Genomic DNA, 18,641 nt, shown 5'->3' with positions numbered 1-18,641 from the left:
TTTACCTGATCAGGATATGGGGCTCACGGTGGGTGTGACCGGTCAACAGGGGATGCTTACTCCTCCTAGACACCTGGTCCCACCTCTGGTGTGTCCAGGGGTCCGTGTTTGCCCAACTATCTATTTTGTATTGCTTGTAGGAGTTATGAGATTGATCACTGTTCGTTATCTTCACCTTGCATACTGATCAGGATATAGGGCTCACGGCGGGTGTGACCAGTCAACAGGGGATGCTTACTCCTCCTAGGCACCTGATCCCACCTCTGTTGTGTCCAGGGGTCCGTGTTTGCCCAACTATCTGTTTTGTATTGCTTATAGGAGTTATGAGATTGATCACTGTTCGTTATCTTCACCTTGCATTTATAAAACTGAAAATTAGTATAATTTAATTACCAAACTTTTAATGTAATTGACCCCATCTCTGCCGTATGCACTATCAATATAATTATGATATTTTGCCAAGTTCCTGCCCTTTCGAAAGACGAAATTCTTCAAAACCATTCTTCAGTTTTAGACACATTTAATACCCCAGTCAATGGGTCGGATGTATATGAGCTACCCTACCTATACTGGATTCCTAAACTACATACAAACCCTTACAAACAAAGATACATTGCTGAATCCAGTAAATATTCTACCAAGGCTATATCTTTGCTCATCGCGAAAATATTAACAACTATGAAGGAGAAACTTCAAACGTACTATGCCACTACATATGCCAGAAGTGGTTTAAATCAAATGTGGATTCTAAAAAATTCTAAAAGAACTTTTAGTAAACTTAAAATCACAAAACTTTTCTCAAATCAACAACATCAAAACGTATGACTTTTCAACTCTTTACACGACCATTCCTCATGATAAATTAAATACCAGACTTTTTAACATCATAGACAGTTGCTTCTTCAACAAAAATGAAAAACGCAAATTTCCCTATCTCGTAATCAGTCATCCAAACAATTATTTTGTTAAACACCACTCTGATTCCAAGCACAAGTACTCTGAAGTTGAAATAAAAAATATGCTGGAGTTCCTCCAACAGTCTCTCGGAATCCCCATCGGCACGAATTTGCTCCTTTGTTGGCTGACCTGTTTTTATATTCCTATGAAGCAGAATTTATTCAAAGACTTCTACGTAAGAACAAAAAGTATGTTGCTGTAGCCTTCAATTCGATATTCAGATATATCGACGATATATTATGCCAATTCAACTTAATTAATAGATTATCATCCCCGCCCGCCCCTAAAATATCGGCCCACCCCGATTTTTTTTATTTTGCGAAACTTGCGATTTATGAAAAAAAATTAATTTCCGACTCCGGTATTTACACTTTTTGTTTATATTTCCGGTAAAGCAATGAGAAAAGCCACGTTAAAAAATATATATGGTTTTCTTAATTTCTCACGTTCTTATGGGCGTGATTGAAAGGAAGGGATTAATGTTCTTCATATCTTGAAGAAGTTTCGTATGTTTTTGTGTTTGAAGTTAAAAAGCTTAACCTAGAATTCGTCTGTGAAATAAGCATATATTTATATCCATCTGGCATTAAATGATGCACAAAAACTCGTTTGTCATTAATGTTCTTCTCAGAAAATAAAAATTAAAAAAATAAAATCCTCCCACCCGCCCAATAATTTTTGGTGACCCTGGATGATAATCTACTAATTAAGTTGAATGGGTCTTATTTATTAACAATAATAATTTTCATTCATATGTCGATACGGTAGGTGACCGCCCAGTATTCCGACGATCCGATTGTCCGATAGTCCGACAGTCCGATAGTCCGACGGGCCAGTATTCCAACGGTCCGATAGTCCGACGGGCCGGTATGTCAACAAGTAAGGTGACATGGATAACTTAATGAGTTTGTATAATTTAATCATTAAATCATATAATACATGGTGTGTCCAGGGATCCGTGTTTGCCCAACTATCTATTTTGTATTGCTTATAGGAGCTATGAGATTGATCACTGTTCGTTATCTTCACCTTGCATAATACAAGAGGTCCATGGGCACATCGTTAACCTGAGTAACCTTGGCTAATATTTAAAGATGTTTCCTATATATTCGCCTGCAAAACTTTGATCCCTATTGTTACCACAACATACTCCCGGTGGCCATGATTCTTTCAAAATTGAATCTGTACTAGGCCATGAAGCTTTAATGTAAATGTAAACCTTTCTGGCCAAGTGATTTTCAGAATATTTTTAATGATTGTCAATATATATTGGTATGTAAAAATTGATCCCCTATTGTCGCCTCATCTTACCACCGGTGGCCATGATTTGAACAAACTTCAATCTGCACTATGACGGTAAACTTTCATGTAAATATCTACTTTCCTGGCGCAGTAGTCTTTGAGAAGAGGATTTTTAAAGATTTTCCCTATATATTTGTATGTAAAACTTTGACCCCCTTGTGGCACCATCCTATTCCTGGGGGCCATGGTGTTTACAAACTTGAATCTGCTTTCATGTAAATTTCCACTTTCCAGGCCTAGTAGTTTTTTAAAAGATTTTTAAAGAATTCCCAGATATATTTGTATTCAAAACTTTGATCTCCCCTTGTGGCCCCATCCTACCCCCGGGGGACATGATTTGAACAAATTTGAATATGCACTATTTCAGGAGTATTTCATGTAAATCTCAGCTTTTATGACGCAGTGGTTCTTGAGAAGAAGATTTTTAAATGACGCCATCCTATTTTTGTGATTATTTCCCCTTTGAAAGAAACATGGCCCTTCTTTTGAGCAAACGTGAAAGCCCGTCACCCAGGGATTCTTTTGTTCGAGTTTGGTTGATATTGGCCGAGTGGTTCTGGAAAGAAGTCGAAAATGTAAAAAGTTTACAGACAGACGAACAGACGACGGACAACAGGTGATGAGAAAAGCTCACTTGAGCTTTCAGCTCAGGTGAGTTAAAAATGAATGCTGATGAGGGTTTTTTCAGTCAATGCGATAATTTAGTCCTCTTCGAAGTACAGTATTCACTTCGTCCTTTGAGCTCGGTGAATATTGTACTGCTCAGGCGGCTTAATCACTGTATTGACCTAAAAAACAGCAATATTTGTATAATGCAACATTTTTTATCAATTTGTTAGTCACTGGTATATGTTAATTATATTGCAAAAAATTGCATTTGGTTATAATTATCATTTTTACTAAGAAATCAGAGAAATGGAAAGTTCTTTTAAAACAGCATTCCTCCTACGTTTCAAACATCAGTTTATACATGTACCACAGGCATGTATTTGAGTAACAGGCATTCTGATAAATTGGGTCTGGTAATAGTGGGGAGGATAATGTCCTACAGCGAAAAACCGAAAAAGGGGTCAGTAAAAGTCTTACAAACATACAAATATTTATAGTATTAGCTGACATTATCTTAATAGTTATGCTATAAACATTATAAATTTACTAGGAATGGGATACACATGTTGTTTCTCAGCTGCATTTCCTAAAAACTAACGTTGATATATCCTGGTGTAAACATTTTCTTCGTTACGGACGCCGTTTAATGGCATGTCACTGTAATTTACAATCTCAATTGGTTACTTATTGATATTTTGAGTTTTATTCAAAATTTGTTTTAGAGGGGATATTTACCGGCATAATATACTTCCTTTGTAATATTTTTTTTTAACTGAGGCATATTTCACGCCTTATAGTAACAAGTTCTTCTACAATTAAGTCACTTCTTATAAGGTCTTGACTCACCTGGATAATGACACCGGGGCTCTGTCTTTCCTTTGTTTGCTCTGTTTGCTTTTTAGGGTTTTTCCCCTTTTCATTCCTTTTTTGCCAATAAACATGATTATTGCAAGTAATATGGATGTATGAATGGATGCTAGTTTTGCCAAATCATACTGTAGAATCTGGGGAGTCTTCCCTAGTACGACCTGTTTGGTAGATCCCTTCCAGTGGCCCGGATGACAGTTCCCGCCAAAAGCTATAATTGCCATATAGCTTGAACTAGCCAGACGCATCCGAATATACAGCATACTAAGGTGGCAGGGGACAGTTTCTTTGGTTTTGAAACATGTGGATAGGGGGTATACACCAAAGTCAGATTATGACAGACTAATGAAAAATCATATTTCCCTTTTATGTCAATATTTGTATTTCATATTAGTGTAGTTAATAAATTATGACCCTAAATTACATGTAATCTATAAATACTGGTGCTGGTGCACAAAACATGCTCTGAGCAGGTTCCCCTTTTTTGCTTTGCTTTTCCCTCATTTGGCCTAATCCGCACCACCCCCCACACCATCACAGTACCAAACATGGGGATTTAGACACTGTGCACAATCAAGAACCCTATCTGCCCTTCTCAAAAATCTACCTCTCATATGGGGCCATCCACCTTCCCTCACAGCTACAGACCTTTTGCTAGACCCTGCATGTTTTCACCGGAATTTCTTCAGCAACTGACCACGTGTCTTAGTTTCGTATTTGCACCCATCTATATGCTAGGAATCATGGTGACACCTACATGTTGTATATCAACATTTTTACTAAGCACTCAGCTACATTTGACATGCATCCTAAAATTATTGTATACATTTTTACACATGTAATATCACTTCAAATACAGGGTAATTCCATTTTTTGAAAAAGTTGACCGGGCCTATAGTGCGAAACTGTCCCCTGCTACCTTTAAGAATTCTGACATCTCATGTCATTGACGTCAACTCCCATTTTTGACAAATCTGACTTATTCTGAGTGAAACTACACCAATACATCATGTCGACCGCCCTAAATGTGTACGCAATAAAATTATTTAAAAACCCTACATTTCTGTGTATGATGTTGTCATTTTAGAGTGATGAGAGTGTTCGAGTAAGATCCCTGTGCCTAACAAATAATATTACAAGTATATTGTATCTATGGTAAAAGTGACCTTATATGTGGTGCTACATGCTGAACATGTAATCATGAGAACCTGTGTAGAAAATGATGGATTAGAGAGAGATAAAGGGACATAACTGCTCTTAAAATCAAGAAAATTTCCAACTTCACTGTCTACTTCTTTACATACTGTATATGTATAGACCTGAAATATGCTCTAATTAAGTAAACAACTCCCCAACAAGATTTTGAATACCTGTTCTCTTCTTACATTCTATTCTATGCCATCCTAATAGTGAAAACTAAAGATTCATGCAATTCAGTCAAATGTCAAAGGGGAGGTGGCTTGTTTACAAGTACCACCCATAAATGAGAAAATGGTGTTAACTGTGTTTTTTGTGTACAAAATGTCTCTAAAATGACTTATTTCTCTATCTGCAAGTATTTTTTCATAAATATGTATCATGGTGCTGAGAAGAAATGTGATCTACTGTACCTGAGACCTGTCAATCAGTACAATTTGTTAATTACATGTAGAACATGTAAAACTACATGTAATCTATGTAAAAAGAATGCACAGTATATGAAGTACCCCAAATAACATTATTTTAACCACTAAGCTTATTTACATGTACTTACATGTCACTATGATACTTGACCAGATTCTGGTTTTCCATAGTACTAAAGTATAGCTTACCCCCCTTGACTCTGTTGTCTACCATTGTGACACTAATGTGATACATCTATTGAAATAAGGGGTTGTATTACATATCTAATACATTTATCTTGATAATATTAATGAAATTGACTGAATTCCATGGGTTTCAAAAAATGCCATTCTCTTAAAGGTGGCAGGGGACAGTTTCTTTGGTTTTGAAACATGTGGATAGGGGGTATACACCAAAGTCAGATTATGACAGACTAATGAAAAATCATATTTCCCTTTTATGTCAATATTTGTATTTCATATTAGTGTAGTTAATAAATTATGACCCTAAATTACATGTAATCTATAAATACTGGTGCTGGTGCACAAAACATGCTCTGAGCAGGTTCCCCTTTTTTGCTTTGCTTTTCCCTCATTTGGCCTAATCCGCACCACCCCCCACACCATCACAGTACCAAACATGGGGATTTAGACACTGTGCACAATCAAGAACCCTATCTGCCCTTCTCAAAAATCTACCTCTCATATGGGGCCATCCACCTTCCCTCACAGCTACAGACCTTTTGCTAGACCCTGCATGTTTTCACCGGAATTTCTTCAGCAACTGACCACGTGTCTTAGTTTCGTATTTGCACCCATCTATATGCTAGGAATCATGGTGACACCTACATGTTGTATATCAACATTTTTACTAAGCACTCAGCTACATTTGACATGCATCCTAAAATTATTGTATACATTTTTACACATGTAATATCACTTCAAATACAGGGTAATTCCATTTTTTGAAAAAGTTGACCGGGCCTATAGTGCGAAACTGTCCCCTGCTACCTAAGCAAAGGTACAGTCGTACAACGTAATGTTTAGGTAAATATATGGGTTACTCGCGGGTTACTGTGTCCCGTAACACCCATATTTACATTAATACTAGGTGGGTTTTTTTTTTATTTTACATTCTGTACGCGACAGCTCATTGTAACTTTCATTTTGTGTTGATTGATTATACAAATTAAAACTTACAACACGTGCAACAGTCTTTCATCATCGACCAAAATATCATTTACCTCATTATCTTGATCATAATTTCATAGACTACTCAAATTCATATTCATACACAAAGACCTAATCAGTTAGATCTCAAAATGATGTAAGAATTCTAGCATGTCAGGGAGTAAGACACGGGGAGACTTAAACATAACATTGAAAGGCAACAATTATTTTTTTAAAAGTTATGTGTTTTGGCCAGATTTCAAAGCAATCCGGTTTAAAGCTTGATGATGTTTGTCCCTCCGTGTAAAAAATTGGTTGAATTTCTCTGCAATGGTAAGGGACATTTACTACATATTTTGCCAGTACTTCATCAGTTAACAGTTTTAATTTCCATAAATACCGGGTTTCTGTGATTTAGTTCACACTTGAATGAGTTTGGTCAGAAACTGATTGTCTGATTTATCATCAGGCCGTGTCGATTTTGGCGGTTTCTGGTAATTTCCATAAAATAATGTCTGACATGAATACATTTAACTCTATTAATTACAATTTTTGATGATCGTCAACATCTCGGATTATCGGACCGTCGGAATATTGGACCGTCGAAATACTGGGCTTGAACGGTAACCGCCCAGTATTCCGACAATCCAATAGAACGGTAACCGCCCAGTATTCCGACAATCCGATAGAACGGTAACCGCCCAGTATTCCGACAATCCGATAGAACGGTAACCGCCCAGTATTCCGACATTCCGATAGAACGGTAACCGCCCAGTATTCCGACATTCCGATAGAACGGTAGCCGCCCAGTATTCCGACAATCCGATAGAACGGTAACCGCCCAGTATTCCGACAATCCGATAGTCCGACAGTCATATTTCTACATAAAAATTGAAAGTTGACGATAGAGAAGTTGAAATCATCCTGTTTGCCATAAAGTTGAGTTGTTAGTTTGCCGTTAATATCTACTTTCAATAAGATATCTAAGTATGTAGCAGCAGTTGACGACTCTGTGGTGTCTTTTATTTCAAGTTCACTGGGATATATTGAATCGGGTTCAAACCCAATATTCCGACGGTCCACAGAGTCGTCCACTTTTGGAAGATGTAGATAGTGCGTTGCTGTTCTCTTGATATTGAATTTAGAAGGGGAAATGATAGCTTTTGATATTTGATTTCAAAAGTAAACATCCATAAGGTTTTGTGTTTAATGTCATATTTTTAATATCATAGTATAAATGTTGAAATAAGTCAGGAGAGCATGTGATCCAACAATACTCGACAAATAAATATAAATATCAGCTATCATTTTTAACTCGAATTGTATGTTATTCATGAAAATGCTCAATGCAACCTTCCAAAGTTGTACAATTATAAAACAAACAGACAAATCGTATCAATGAAATCATTCTTTTTAATCGGTTACTATGGAAACAAAGCCCGATGGGTAGTCATCGTATTCGCTTTCATAAATGTTTATGATCCAAATAATATGTTTAAAATGACTTTTTCTGACGTTGACCTTGTAAAGCTGCTCAATATGCCATTTTAAATTTCTAAATTTCACTCAAGATATAAAAAGGGCTATGTTTTATGTTTTAAAATAAATTTTCTTTACCAATTAAACTAGTATAATCTGATAGATAATACTCTTTCTAACAATTCTACCAGCTTTTTACCCCATAAGCGTGCTTTTTTGACGTAAATGAAATAAGTTTTTTCTTATACTTTTTTGAACATTCATACTTTTTAGCAGTTACAAGTGTACAAGTATTTGAGCAGTGGAAATGTTTATCTACATTGGTTCATCTGATATTTCGAGAATGCACTCGTTTAGCTATTGGCTAGTTCCGATCCACTACAATCCCCAACTGAGTGGGCACTAGTTGGTATCCTGTTGATCAGTTTCATTACATGAATATCTTTATTTTGAACACCAAAATAGTCTCCATGTAGGACTGTATTTCCCTGTGTAGCGATATTTCTCAATATTATGAGTGTGGTGCTCCGTTGTAAGATGGGTCCTTAAGATGTGGTACGGATAATTTTTATCATCAATATCTTATAATATTTGTACTAACGGTAGTATTTACATTTATAATCAATCTCAGTCGTGTCTTTATTCTTTATCGTCTTCCCGTATATCCGTTGGCTTTTTCATCACAAGTGTCGATTAAAAATGTTCGCCATCATTCATGCACCAATACAACAATTGTCGCAAGTTCTCTCTCTCTCTCTCTCTCTCTCTCTCTCTCTCTCTCTCTTCAAAAATTGTTTTTTTCTAGTTTCTGACCGAACGAAGATATCGATTTCGCACGACTACCATAAACGTCACCCTTTCATAAATAGAAAGTTATCATTTTCTCATTACATTCAGTAGACCAGTACTCCTTTAAGGTGGATCAATGTTATTGGTTGAAAGTGGAAAAAACTGTACTAATTTCCACTCAATATAGTTTGATTTCACCAATAACCAAAGAAAATGTGTGTTGCCACCGTTTTAAAAATGTCAGACAAACAAAAACAGAAGGATATATCAACAGCATAATATCACACATTTTCGTTAAACAGAATAATTAAAATTGATAAAAATTTGTTCAAATGACATATGTTTAATGTCAACAGTTTAAAAAAAATGCTAATTCATAGATATATAAAAATCATTTGTGGATATTAGGGAAATCATTATAGATAATAGACGTGCAGTAGAGGAAATTCCAGCGTAGGAGTTATTACCCTTGACAACGTTTTTTTTTTTATTTATAAATAATTAAACTTTTCCAGTATCAAGTTTACAAGATTTGTTTTATTTTTCCGTGAATAAAATGTAGTAAAATTCCTCTGAAAGATATTTCCATCATGCAAAAAAAGTTATTAAATAAATATTTTGCAAAAACCTATGATATCACATGAGGATCGATAAAACTTAATACCAGCATATAAGTTATCGATATTGTCAAACCGTATCATTTTTCATGCGTTTTTTAAGGGGGGGGGTTGCTTGTCAAGAAGGTTAGACAATTTTCCTCCTCCTACCGTTGCTCCCTAAATATATTTCAACCCCCCCCCCCACCACCTTTTTTTTACAAAATGGGGTTACGGTATTTGGCGCCACGCCACCATTTCTAAGATCAACGAGTCCTCTTCTGTATAATATAAGCGTTATCATCTCAACATTTCTGAAATAATTGGATCCTCTCCTGTATTACATAAGCGGTGCCATGTGAACAACTCTAAAGCCACTGGATCCTCTCCTGGTTTCTTCCAATCACACATACCGATTTTATCCTATTTCTTTACACTGTACTAATATCAGTCTACTTCCTTGTGTATGACACAGGTTAGAGTACTGAGGGATGTAATGGGGACTGATGGGGAAATTATGTTGTTATATTGTGCTACATTTTTATGATTTATCAACACTATTTCCGATTGTAGAAATATACATGTCATTTAAATCCTTTAATGGCCTGAAATTTGTATTTTAAATCAAATCAAGAATTTATAAAGTACTGAACATCACAGAATTTTGAAATAGGGCCTCCGAGATGTGAAAAGTCGTTAATATGTTCCCGGATTTGGCCGACAGAATTGCTATATAATGGAGCAATAAGAAGCCGATTTTCCAGAGTTCGGTAGAGTAGATGTGTGTAGGTAAGTCAGTTCTTTGGTTTTATTATCCAGTATTTGTTTGTTTGAATACCTAATAAATAACCAGCGACGCTAGTACGTTATACTAATTAGCGAGAATACCATACTCACTTAAACCAAATGTTTTGATATTCAATTTTACTGTAAGGCATGACGACCGGATTCTTTTCGCAAGTTGAAATGATGTACAACCTGTTGTTGTTGGGTTTTTTTGTGGTTTTTTTTGTTTTTTTAGATCTGACTGATGAAGATGTGAGGATGTAATTAATGAAGATGAAGACTTGAAGTTGAAACTGATGAAGATGAGGGTACGTGTATATACATGTGTAAATATGACTGATGAAGATGGTTGACGAAGCTGGAGATATATAAGTATCAATAATTAATCATAATTATTTCATACAGAGGAGTACCGATATCATTCTGTACATTGAGCTGGGATGTCCACCACGTTATTTAACGTTTATATAAATGTTAACTGAAGTTCATAGTATTTCGTCTTAAGTCGTTCATTATCGTCACGTAATCGTGTTTCATTTTGACACTGTAGAAACATCACGGTTGAATGTTTAACGCCATACTAGATCTCGAGAATGTCACTATAACTTATTTTATGTCTCGTTCACACGGATGCGCATTTATGCCTCGTTCACATGGATGCGCATTAAATTTGATGCGAAGTTTAATAATGCGCATTAAGTTAATTCGAATTAGATAGTGTTCTCACGGTGGTAATATTTAATGCGAAGTAAACTAATGCACATTAAATTCCTATGCATTTCTATTTTAAAAGTTGCGCGAAATGAATTAAAGAATTTATTCAAATATTTCATTATTTCATTATTGTGTTACAACTAGGATTATGTACAATATTATTAATGTTGTTCCGATTGTCTCTTCTGAAATATGCCATCGTTACAAGTGGATTATTATTTTTTTAAATAGATAGTTCCACATAAGGGGTGGGGGGGGGTCCTCGTAAATAATGTATGTGCAATAGTTTTAAATTTTTCGATTTATCTAAAATTATCATTATAAATATTATGTACGTAAATGACGTAACGAGGCCAATCGTAACTACTCCACTATTTCCGTAACCACAAATAAACCGGTTACGGAAAAGGACGAGCGCGTGATCTGATTGGCCTCGACGGGGAGTTTGTTGAAAGAGAGAGAAAAAAAGTCAAAGCTAAATGTGAAGTCACAATGCACGGTTTACGGTGGCTAACGTTATATTTCCCGCGGTAAATGAATAGGCGGATCCTATAATTATCCTCGTGTGTCCGAGTAGCGCAGAGGTAGCGCTCTCGCTTCTCCAGCTGTGACTCGCATTTGATACCCGTGATCAGCAGTGGTTGTTTGTGAGAGGGTATGGCGGTCGTCCACTCGGACACATGGGTTTCCTCCGGATACTCCGGTTTCCTCGCACATAAATGACCCCCTAGCGCAAACATCCGTGCATCAAATGACCCCATTTGAAATAAGCTTTCGAACTTTCATGGGTTATCCTTGGTATCTATGTATGTATGTTTGTATGCATGTACATGTATATACCGAATAAACATTTATTTATTTATTTCATCTGTTTATCCTCATACATTCCCTCTTTAATATTTAGATGTTATTGGGCGTTCAGCGCGAGGGAAATTCAATAAAATAAATAGATATATTAAAGTGAATTCTAATTTACCGTATCGAATTATAAACGCCAATGACCATGTCATGCTTCGCTAGGTCCAGCGGTTCCACCGTATGTATATTAATGATAATAATAATAATGATATATGTATCTGTATAGCAGATGAGATTGTGTGATGTGTATACATATTTATACTCAATAATATATACATGTACCATTGACTGTAACACACTCACTGATTCTTTAATATTCTTATTTTGTATCTAATGTCTAATTATAACTGTTATATGTTATGTCGTTTAGTTGGATACATATTTGGAAATATTTTATTCGAAAATGGAACATATGGTTTAAAAATAGATTTATCCAAAACATATTTATTTCAGGTCAAATAAAATCCCTATCATGGCATCTGAAGACATTACCCAAGGTCAATATGTCATTGAATGTGACATCTGCAAACAGCCAGTCTCGTTCTTCTGCAGACGCTGTGGGGTCAATCTCTGCGATCCTTGTGTTCCGGTACATCTCCGGATTAAGTCCAAGACCGGACATGACGTGGTGGATTTCGCCAGTAGAGATGATGACGACACCTCTAAAATTGAAGAACTGATGAAAACCATTACGAAGGAAAACGAGCGCTTACAAAACTATAAGTTTGAACTCAAGAGAATCATAGATCATACGTCAAAGCGTCTGGACAAACCGAAAGTTTCCGGATTTGCAAAAATAACACAGCAGAGATTAAATTCCTTATCTAAACTTTACCAACAGAAGAAGGATGAAGTGACGTCACGAGGAGAAGAGTGGCACAGACTTATAGATAAAACCGTGAAGACGCTCCACCAGGAACTGGACGACATGCAAAAGGAGCACGAATCACTACTCCAGAAACAGACACGAGAATTGAAAGAGATTTTAGGAAAAGTTGATGAAATAAACGCCACGACAACGGAACTGAAAAATACACAGAATGTTATGGAAATGAAGAAACTCATTGCAAGAATTGAAAATCAGGAAACTCCCTCGGAGATTATGCAGTACTCATTTCCGGTGTTTTGCAAAGGCAAAATTGACGACAACTATTTGAAATCGTATTTCGGATACATCGAGAATATACAAGAAAGAAAGATGTCTATGCCGAAATTGATATCTGACGATCCTGTGATTTCGAATCACAAAATATTAGAGATGCCGAGAGTTGTCACCGCTATAGACACAGGGTTTCCTGCAGATGAAGAGTATAACAACCGTCTATTAGATATTGTTGTTATTGATGATAACAGAGTGTGGATGGGAGGAGAAAGTTATGAACTCAAGTTGTTTGATTTCCAGGGAAACCTCCACGACACTGTCACTATCACATCACACGGTATGTACCTCACTGTATACAACAAACACGTGGTTTACACAGAAAATGACACCAATACCGTGAGTAGAGTAGCCGCGGATAAAACGATCCAGACGATGTTTACAACCGGGGAGTGGAGACCATACGGCATCACGAGTACCGCGTCAGATGACCTACTGGTCTGTCTCCTTAAAGATGACCAGTCCAAAGTCGTGCGATACAGCGGTACCGGTACCGTACTCCAGGAAATCCAGTACGACTCACAGGGCCAGCCTCTGTACCGACAACCAATCTACATCACTGAGAATGTCAACGGGGACATCATCGTAACAGACTGGACGAAAAGGGCTGTGACTACTGTCGATAGATTAGGAATATTTCGGTTTTCTTACTCTGGGAAGGACAAGCCATTTTTCGTATGCGCCGTCACTACTGATCCTGCCGGTCACGTTATCGTTACTGACATTAAAGGTGACAAGATCCACATGTTGGACAGGGACGGGCGATTCCTGAGATACATCATTCCTGATCTAGGGATTAAATTCCCTCGCGGCGTGTGTATTGTCGGTGACGGGGAAATGTTTGTTGGGGAATGTACAACCGGTGTAGCGAAAAGAATAAAATATCTCGAGCAATGAACAGAATGAATTGTATGTTGTTTCACATGAAATATGTTGTTATGGAATAAATATTAATCAAGATTTTTGACTATCAAAACACAATATTAGATATGCAGAAATTATATGTATAGCCAATGCATGAACATTACATTAGCGGATCTAGAGGGGGACTAGGGAGACACACTCACCCCTTTGATTTTGATTATATTGTGTGTTCGCGCGCGCGTGCGTGTCAGTGTGTGTTTTTTAGCATGCAAGTTTACCTGCCAAGCCAATTTTTTCTTAAATCGTATAATCGTTCTCTTCAATACTTTACCTATTTAGTATTTTTTTCTATTTAGAAAGTCCCAATCAGACTGGTACATTTATTTACCCAAACAAATAATAGTATAGTCTACTTATACTAGTAAAGAAAATTCACTTTCACACAGACTCACACGATACACTAAACACTCCTTTCTAAACTCTTCTTTTATCGAAAGACATGTTATATGATCACCTTTCATTTATAATCTTAGTTTCTTGACAAGTTTTCACGAAACTCGATAAAATAATGCTCCACTTTGATATTATACACGTAAATTAACATAAACTCACATAATTGAAGATATCTTCAATCATTTCAAGATATCATCAATTCATTTGATGCGTACAACAATTTAACTAAAGATTTCCTTTAAAATATTGATATCTTCAATTCTGAATTATTGCGCGCACTAATTGAACTGATGATAGCATTGATTCTTCAGCTGTATTGATACGCGCTTTGATTGAATTGAGGATCTCTTCAATTGAATTAATGGTATCAACAATTGAATTGATGCGTGCTACAATTCAATTGAAGAGAGCAATAATTGATATAATGCGTGCATTAAATCAATTGATGAGAGCAATAATTTAATTGATGCACGCATAAATTCATTTGATGAGAGCAATAATGGATTTAATGCACGCATTAATTCAATTATTGCTCTTTTTAATTGAATTAATGATATTTTAAATTCATTTGAAGAGAGCAATAATTCTTTTAGAGAGGGGAACTATATAATTAAAGATATCTTCAATTCAACATATCAACATTTGAACTAATGATCACTTTAATTGAATTGTTACTCTCTTTAAAAGAATTGATGCCGCATTAATTTCTTATACAAAAGTATTGTAAATAATTAAAGATATCTTCAATGAGTTAAAACCCGTTGGGATCCGGGTTAGAATATGTCCTCAGTACCCCTTGCTTTTCGTAAAAGGCTACTAAATGGGGCGGTCTTTCGGATGAGATCGCAAAAACCTAGGTCCCTTGTCATAGCAGGTGTGTCGCAAAGATCCCTCCCTGTTCAAAGGTCATAGGCGCCGAGCATAGGTCTAAATTTTGCAGCCCTTCACCGGCAATGGTGACGTCTCCATATGAGTGAAATATTTTCGAGAGGAACGTTAAACAATATTCAGTCAATCAATCACATTGAATAAAAGAGATCATCAAATTATTTATACCGAGCTCTGAATTATTTATTACGAGCAATATTTCTACGAAATTGATGCTCTCATCAATTGAATTGAAGAGAGCAATAATGGAATGAATGCGCGCATCAAATCTATCATTGCTTTCATTAATTCAATTGATGCGTGCATCAATTGAATTGAAGAAAGCAATAATTGAATTAATGTGCGCCTGAAATATATTATTGCTCTCATAAATTCAATTGATGCGCGCATTATAATTAATTCAAATGATGAGAGCAATAATGGAATTGAAGCGCGTATTAACTCGTTTGATGAGAGCAATAATTGATTTAATCCCCGCATTCATTCAATTAAAGAGAGCAATAATTGAATTGATGATATCTTCAAATGTTTGAGTTTATGTTAATGTGGCACTCCATATACACGTAATGTCTGTGTGCAGGCCATGTGAATCCCGTGCTGGGTGACGTAACATCGCTTGTCGAACAGTCCAGATGATTTTCGTGTGTTCTATTTATAGAATACATCGCTATGCGAAAGTTTCTTATAGATTTTCTTGACATTTAAAATTTTCCATATCTCACCACGGTCATAAAAACATATATAATATATCAACCTTTGTCAAAAGTAAAATAAAAAATAAAAGTCGTCATACTTTATTGGAACACTTAAGGTATCACACCGGTAATTGTCCAATCAAAATGAACTCAGTCAATACGGAATATCGGAACCATTATTTCGTCTCCGATTCTGTCCTGGTTTGAATATTTAGTATGTTCAACGAGATCACGTTTTCTGCTGTAACTTGCGCAACTTTTCAGTCAACAAGCACATGTTACATATGTACTAACAGATATAGTGAATTCAGGCACATTTTAGCACCGTTTTTTAAAGTTGAGGGGTTGGACACAAACGGAAAAAAGGTGCCGTTTTATTAACTTGAAAAATCTTAGTTAGCAAGAAATGCAGTTCTGCTCAAACCCATCAATTCTGTAAACTGATTTTTAATGAATTTTTTCCTCTGTAGTAATATATAGTGAAAATAATTACCGGTGTGATACCTTCAGTGGAAACAGATATCTGTCCCGCAGAAACGCATGCGACTTCATATAATGGGACTGCTCGTGCCGGCCCACAATCAACTTCACATGCATCACCAAAAGGTACATGTATTAGCGTCTAGAAATGATTTTTATTTAAAAAATTGACAAAGTAGAGGCATGCAATCGGCAACAAATTGCTCACAAAGCGATCGTATAATGTATTAAATGCGATCAGACCTATTCATTGAGTATAGCCGACATAATTTTGATTATATGACTAGACACAGGATTGTAATGTTTTTCGACAGCAATGTCAAATAAGTGACCAAATCATTTTATTTTCAACTTCGTAATATCGGTAAAGAGCAAGGCACGTTTCTATTCTCTTTAGAGAAGTCGGTCGAAGCATAAACCGTCACCGACTCCGGCATTTACACGTTTTCCAGAATCAAAATATGAATGCTTGCGAAGAGAATTCGATGAAGGCTATGCCTCTCGACTTCTCTAAAGAGAATAGGCACGTTTCGAGTCCAAATTAAATGATATTCCTCAAAATTCTTCCATGTGGGGTATACTTCCATAAAATGGTTAAGTTTTACGTATGTATAATACATATGTAAATACCGTATAGTTTACGATAACGTTGTGCCATTTTGACGTTATTTTATGCGACGGTCATGAACAAGAAGGCCACATATTGTATGTCAAGAACTCAATATGAAAATAATCCAACTTATGTCACCATATGCTTCAAATTCTATTAAATAAATGATCACTGTTCGTTATCTTCACCTTGCATGTGCACTATGATTTTTATTTGAAAAGTTTAATTGATTTTTTCCGAAATTTCTAATCAATTGCAGATAATTCGATGCGGAGGATGCTGTGAATTGAAGGACGATTAGTGTAATTGTATCTAAGAATTGTAGAACAACCCATATATATTCATTCAATTTTACGTTTGTATTTAAATTTGCATCCCATTTTCATTGTTTTAATCTAAATTAAATGAATATCATATATATGTGTAGCGCGTGGTTACCTGAAGCTATTCCTGTGTGTGTATATATACTTTTTTCCGAGGCGCACAGTAAATATGTTTTCAGCGAGGGCACACGCACTAAAGAATGCTACGTTGGATTGTAGTTAAAAAGAGCATGAAATTCATTCAGAAACTATGTGAAAAGAAATACTATAAATCGAACGTGAAAAGTTTCTTTTTTTTTAATCCAACACACGACAATGGGACCGAATGTGAACCTTATAGGACGTGATAAGATTTACAAACAATGTGATAAGTTCTACACAAGATTTGACACTGACACCATGCAAAATCTACCAAAAATAATTGTACCGGTATCATATTCGTGTTTGCCCAACTATATATTTTGTATTGCTTGTAGGAGTTATGAGATTGATCACTGTTCGTTATCTTCACCTTGAATTCAATGTTTTAGCATATACACTTGCATATATTTACGTTCATTATTTAAAGAAAAAAATACACTGGCGCAGCTCCTGACAATTATTTTTTATATAACAAATATTTCAATGCATTAGTATTTACGCAAAGGAAAAAAGTCTTAAACCACGTCCGAAGTCCGCATGGGAAAGGATCGTATATTTTGCCGCCCCGCGCCCCCCCCCCCTTTTTTTTTTTTACCTTTTACTACATGCTAATTTAGTCAGAGACATCATGAAAATAATCTTGGTTTCCCTGTAAGGTGAAGATGTCTAATAAATCAATCAACCATTCCTTTCCGGCCAGTTTCTAATGATGAATGAAGCAGAGACTGTCTATTAATTAACAGTACCAAAGTCAATCACTATGAAAGTACATAGCATATATAATGCCGTCAGTCAAAGGTACACGTATTTATATTTCCCAGCAATTATCAAAATAATGAGAGGTGTAAGATCTAATAAGTTTTTGACATTACGTTTTTTCACTGTACTAGTGAAAAGGACTACTAGAATTATAATTTACCAGTCCTGCTGATTTGTGACCAGTTCGGCTTCTGAAAGCAGACGGCCGAGTCGCGATGCGACGAGTGGAGGAGTGCAGGTAGGGGCTTGTCCTCTCTTAAAGAGGGTGGGGTCCGGGGGGAAATTCAAAATCTAGATGCAAATTGTTCATTTGAGACAAATGAAAGAAAACTTGATGACTAAATCTAGCCTCTATTTTTCCCGATTCTTACATCAAAACACCATATTTGTACTTGAATATTATGAAGAATACGTCGATGTGTAGCATAGTACCGTATTTTGTCGAAAATGATATGCACTCTTTTAAAGGATTTTTGGTGTGAGAAACGGATGTGTATTATTTACCAAATATTTTTTTTCAGGTGAAACTCGGCGGTTAAGT

At 36.0% G+C, this 18,641-nt stretch overlaps 1 protein-coding gene and 1 long non-coding RNA gene across 4 annotated transcripts; one reads left to right on the top strand and one right to left on the bottom strand.

The window, feature by feature from the left end:
* Nucleotides 1-3,745: 3,745 nt before the first annotated feature.
* LOC130053077 (uncharacterized) lies at nt 3,746-6,240 on the bottom strand. The gene is made up of 2 exons (XR_008801536.1): nt 6,036-6,240; nt 3,746-4,488 (listed from the first exon to the last, which is right to left on the bottom strand). It is a non-coding gene; the product is annotated as an uncharacterized LOC130053077 (long non-coding RNA).
* Nucleotides 6,241-8,397: 2,157 nt separating this feature from the next.
* LOC125674334 (uncharacterized) lies at nt 8,398-13,847 on the top strand. 3 transcript variants are annotated; one of them, XM_056159655.1, is made up of 4 exons: nt 8,398-8,540; nt 10,044-10,159; nt 10,392-10,464; nt 12,182-13,847. In XM_056159655.1, the coding sequence occupies exon 4, from the start codon at nt 12,201-12,203 to the stop codon at nt 13,782-13,784; it is 1,584 nt and encodes a 527-aa protein (XP_056015630.1). In that variant the 5' UTR covers nt 8,398-8,540; nt 10,044-10,159; nt 10,392-10,464; nt 12,182-12,200; the 3' UTR covers nt 13,785-13,847. The 3 variants fall into 3 exon arrangements, with proteins under 3 accessions (XP_056015630.1, XP_056015632.1, XP_056015631.1); XM_056159656.1 differs by lacking the exon at nt 8,398-8,540 and having other exon boundaries at nt 9,828-10,159; XM_056159657.1 differs by having other exon boundaries at nt 8,414-10,464.
* The last annotated feature ends 4,794 nt before the right edge of the window (nt 13,848-18,641 follow it).

This window comes from Ostrea edulis, chromosome 3 (genome assembly GCF_947568905.1).
Source record: "Ostrea edulis chromosome 3, xbOstEdul1.1, whole genome shotgun sequence".
Taxonomy (NCBI): Eukaryota; Metazoa; Mollusca; class Bivalvia; order Ostreida; family Ostreidae; genus Ostrea; species Ostrea edulis.
The sequence above is the reverse complement of the archived record's forward strand: the minus strand, read 5'-3'. Positions and strand labels throughout refer to the sequence as shown.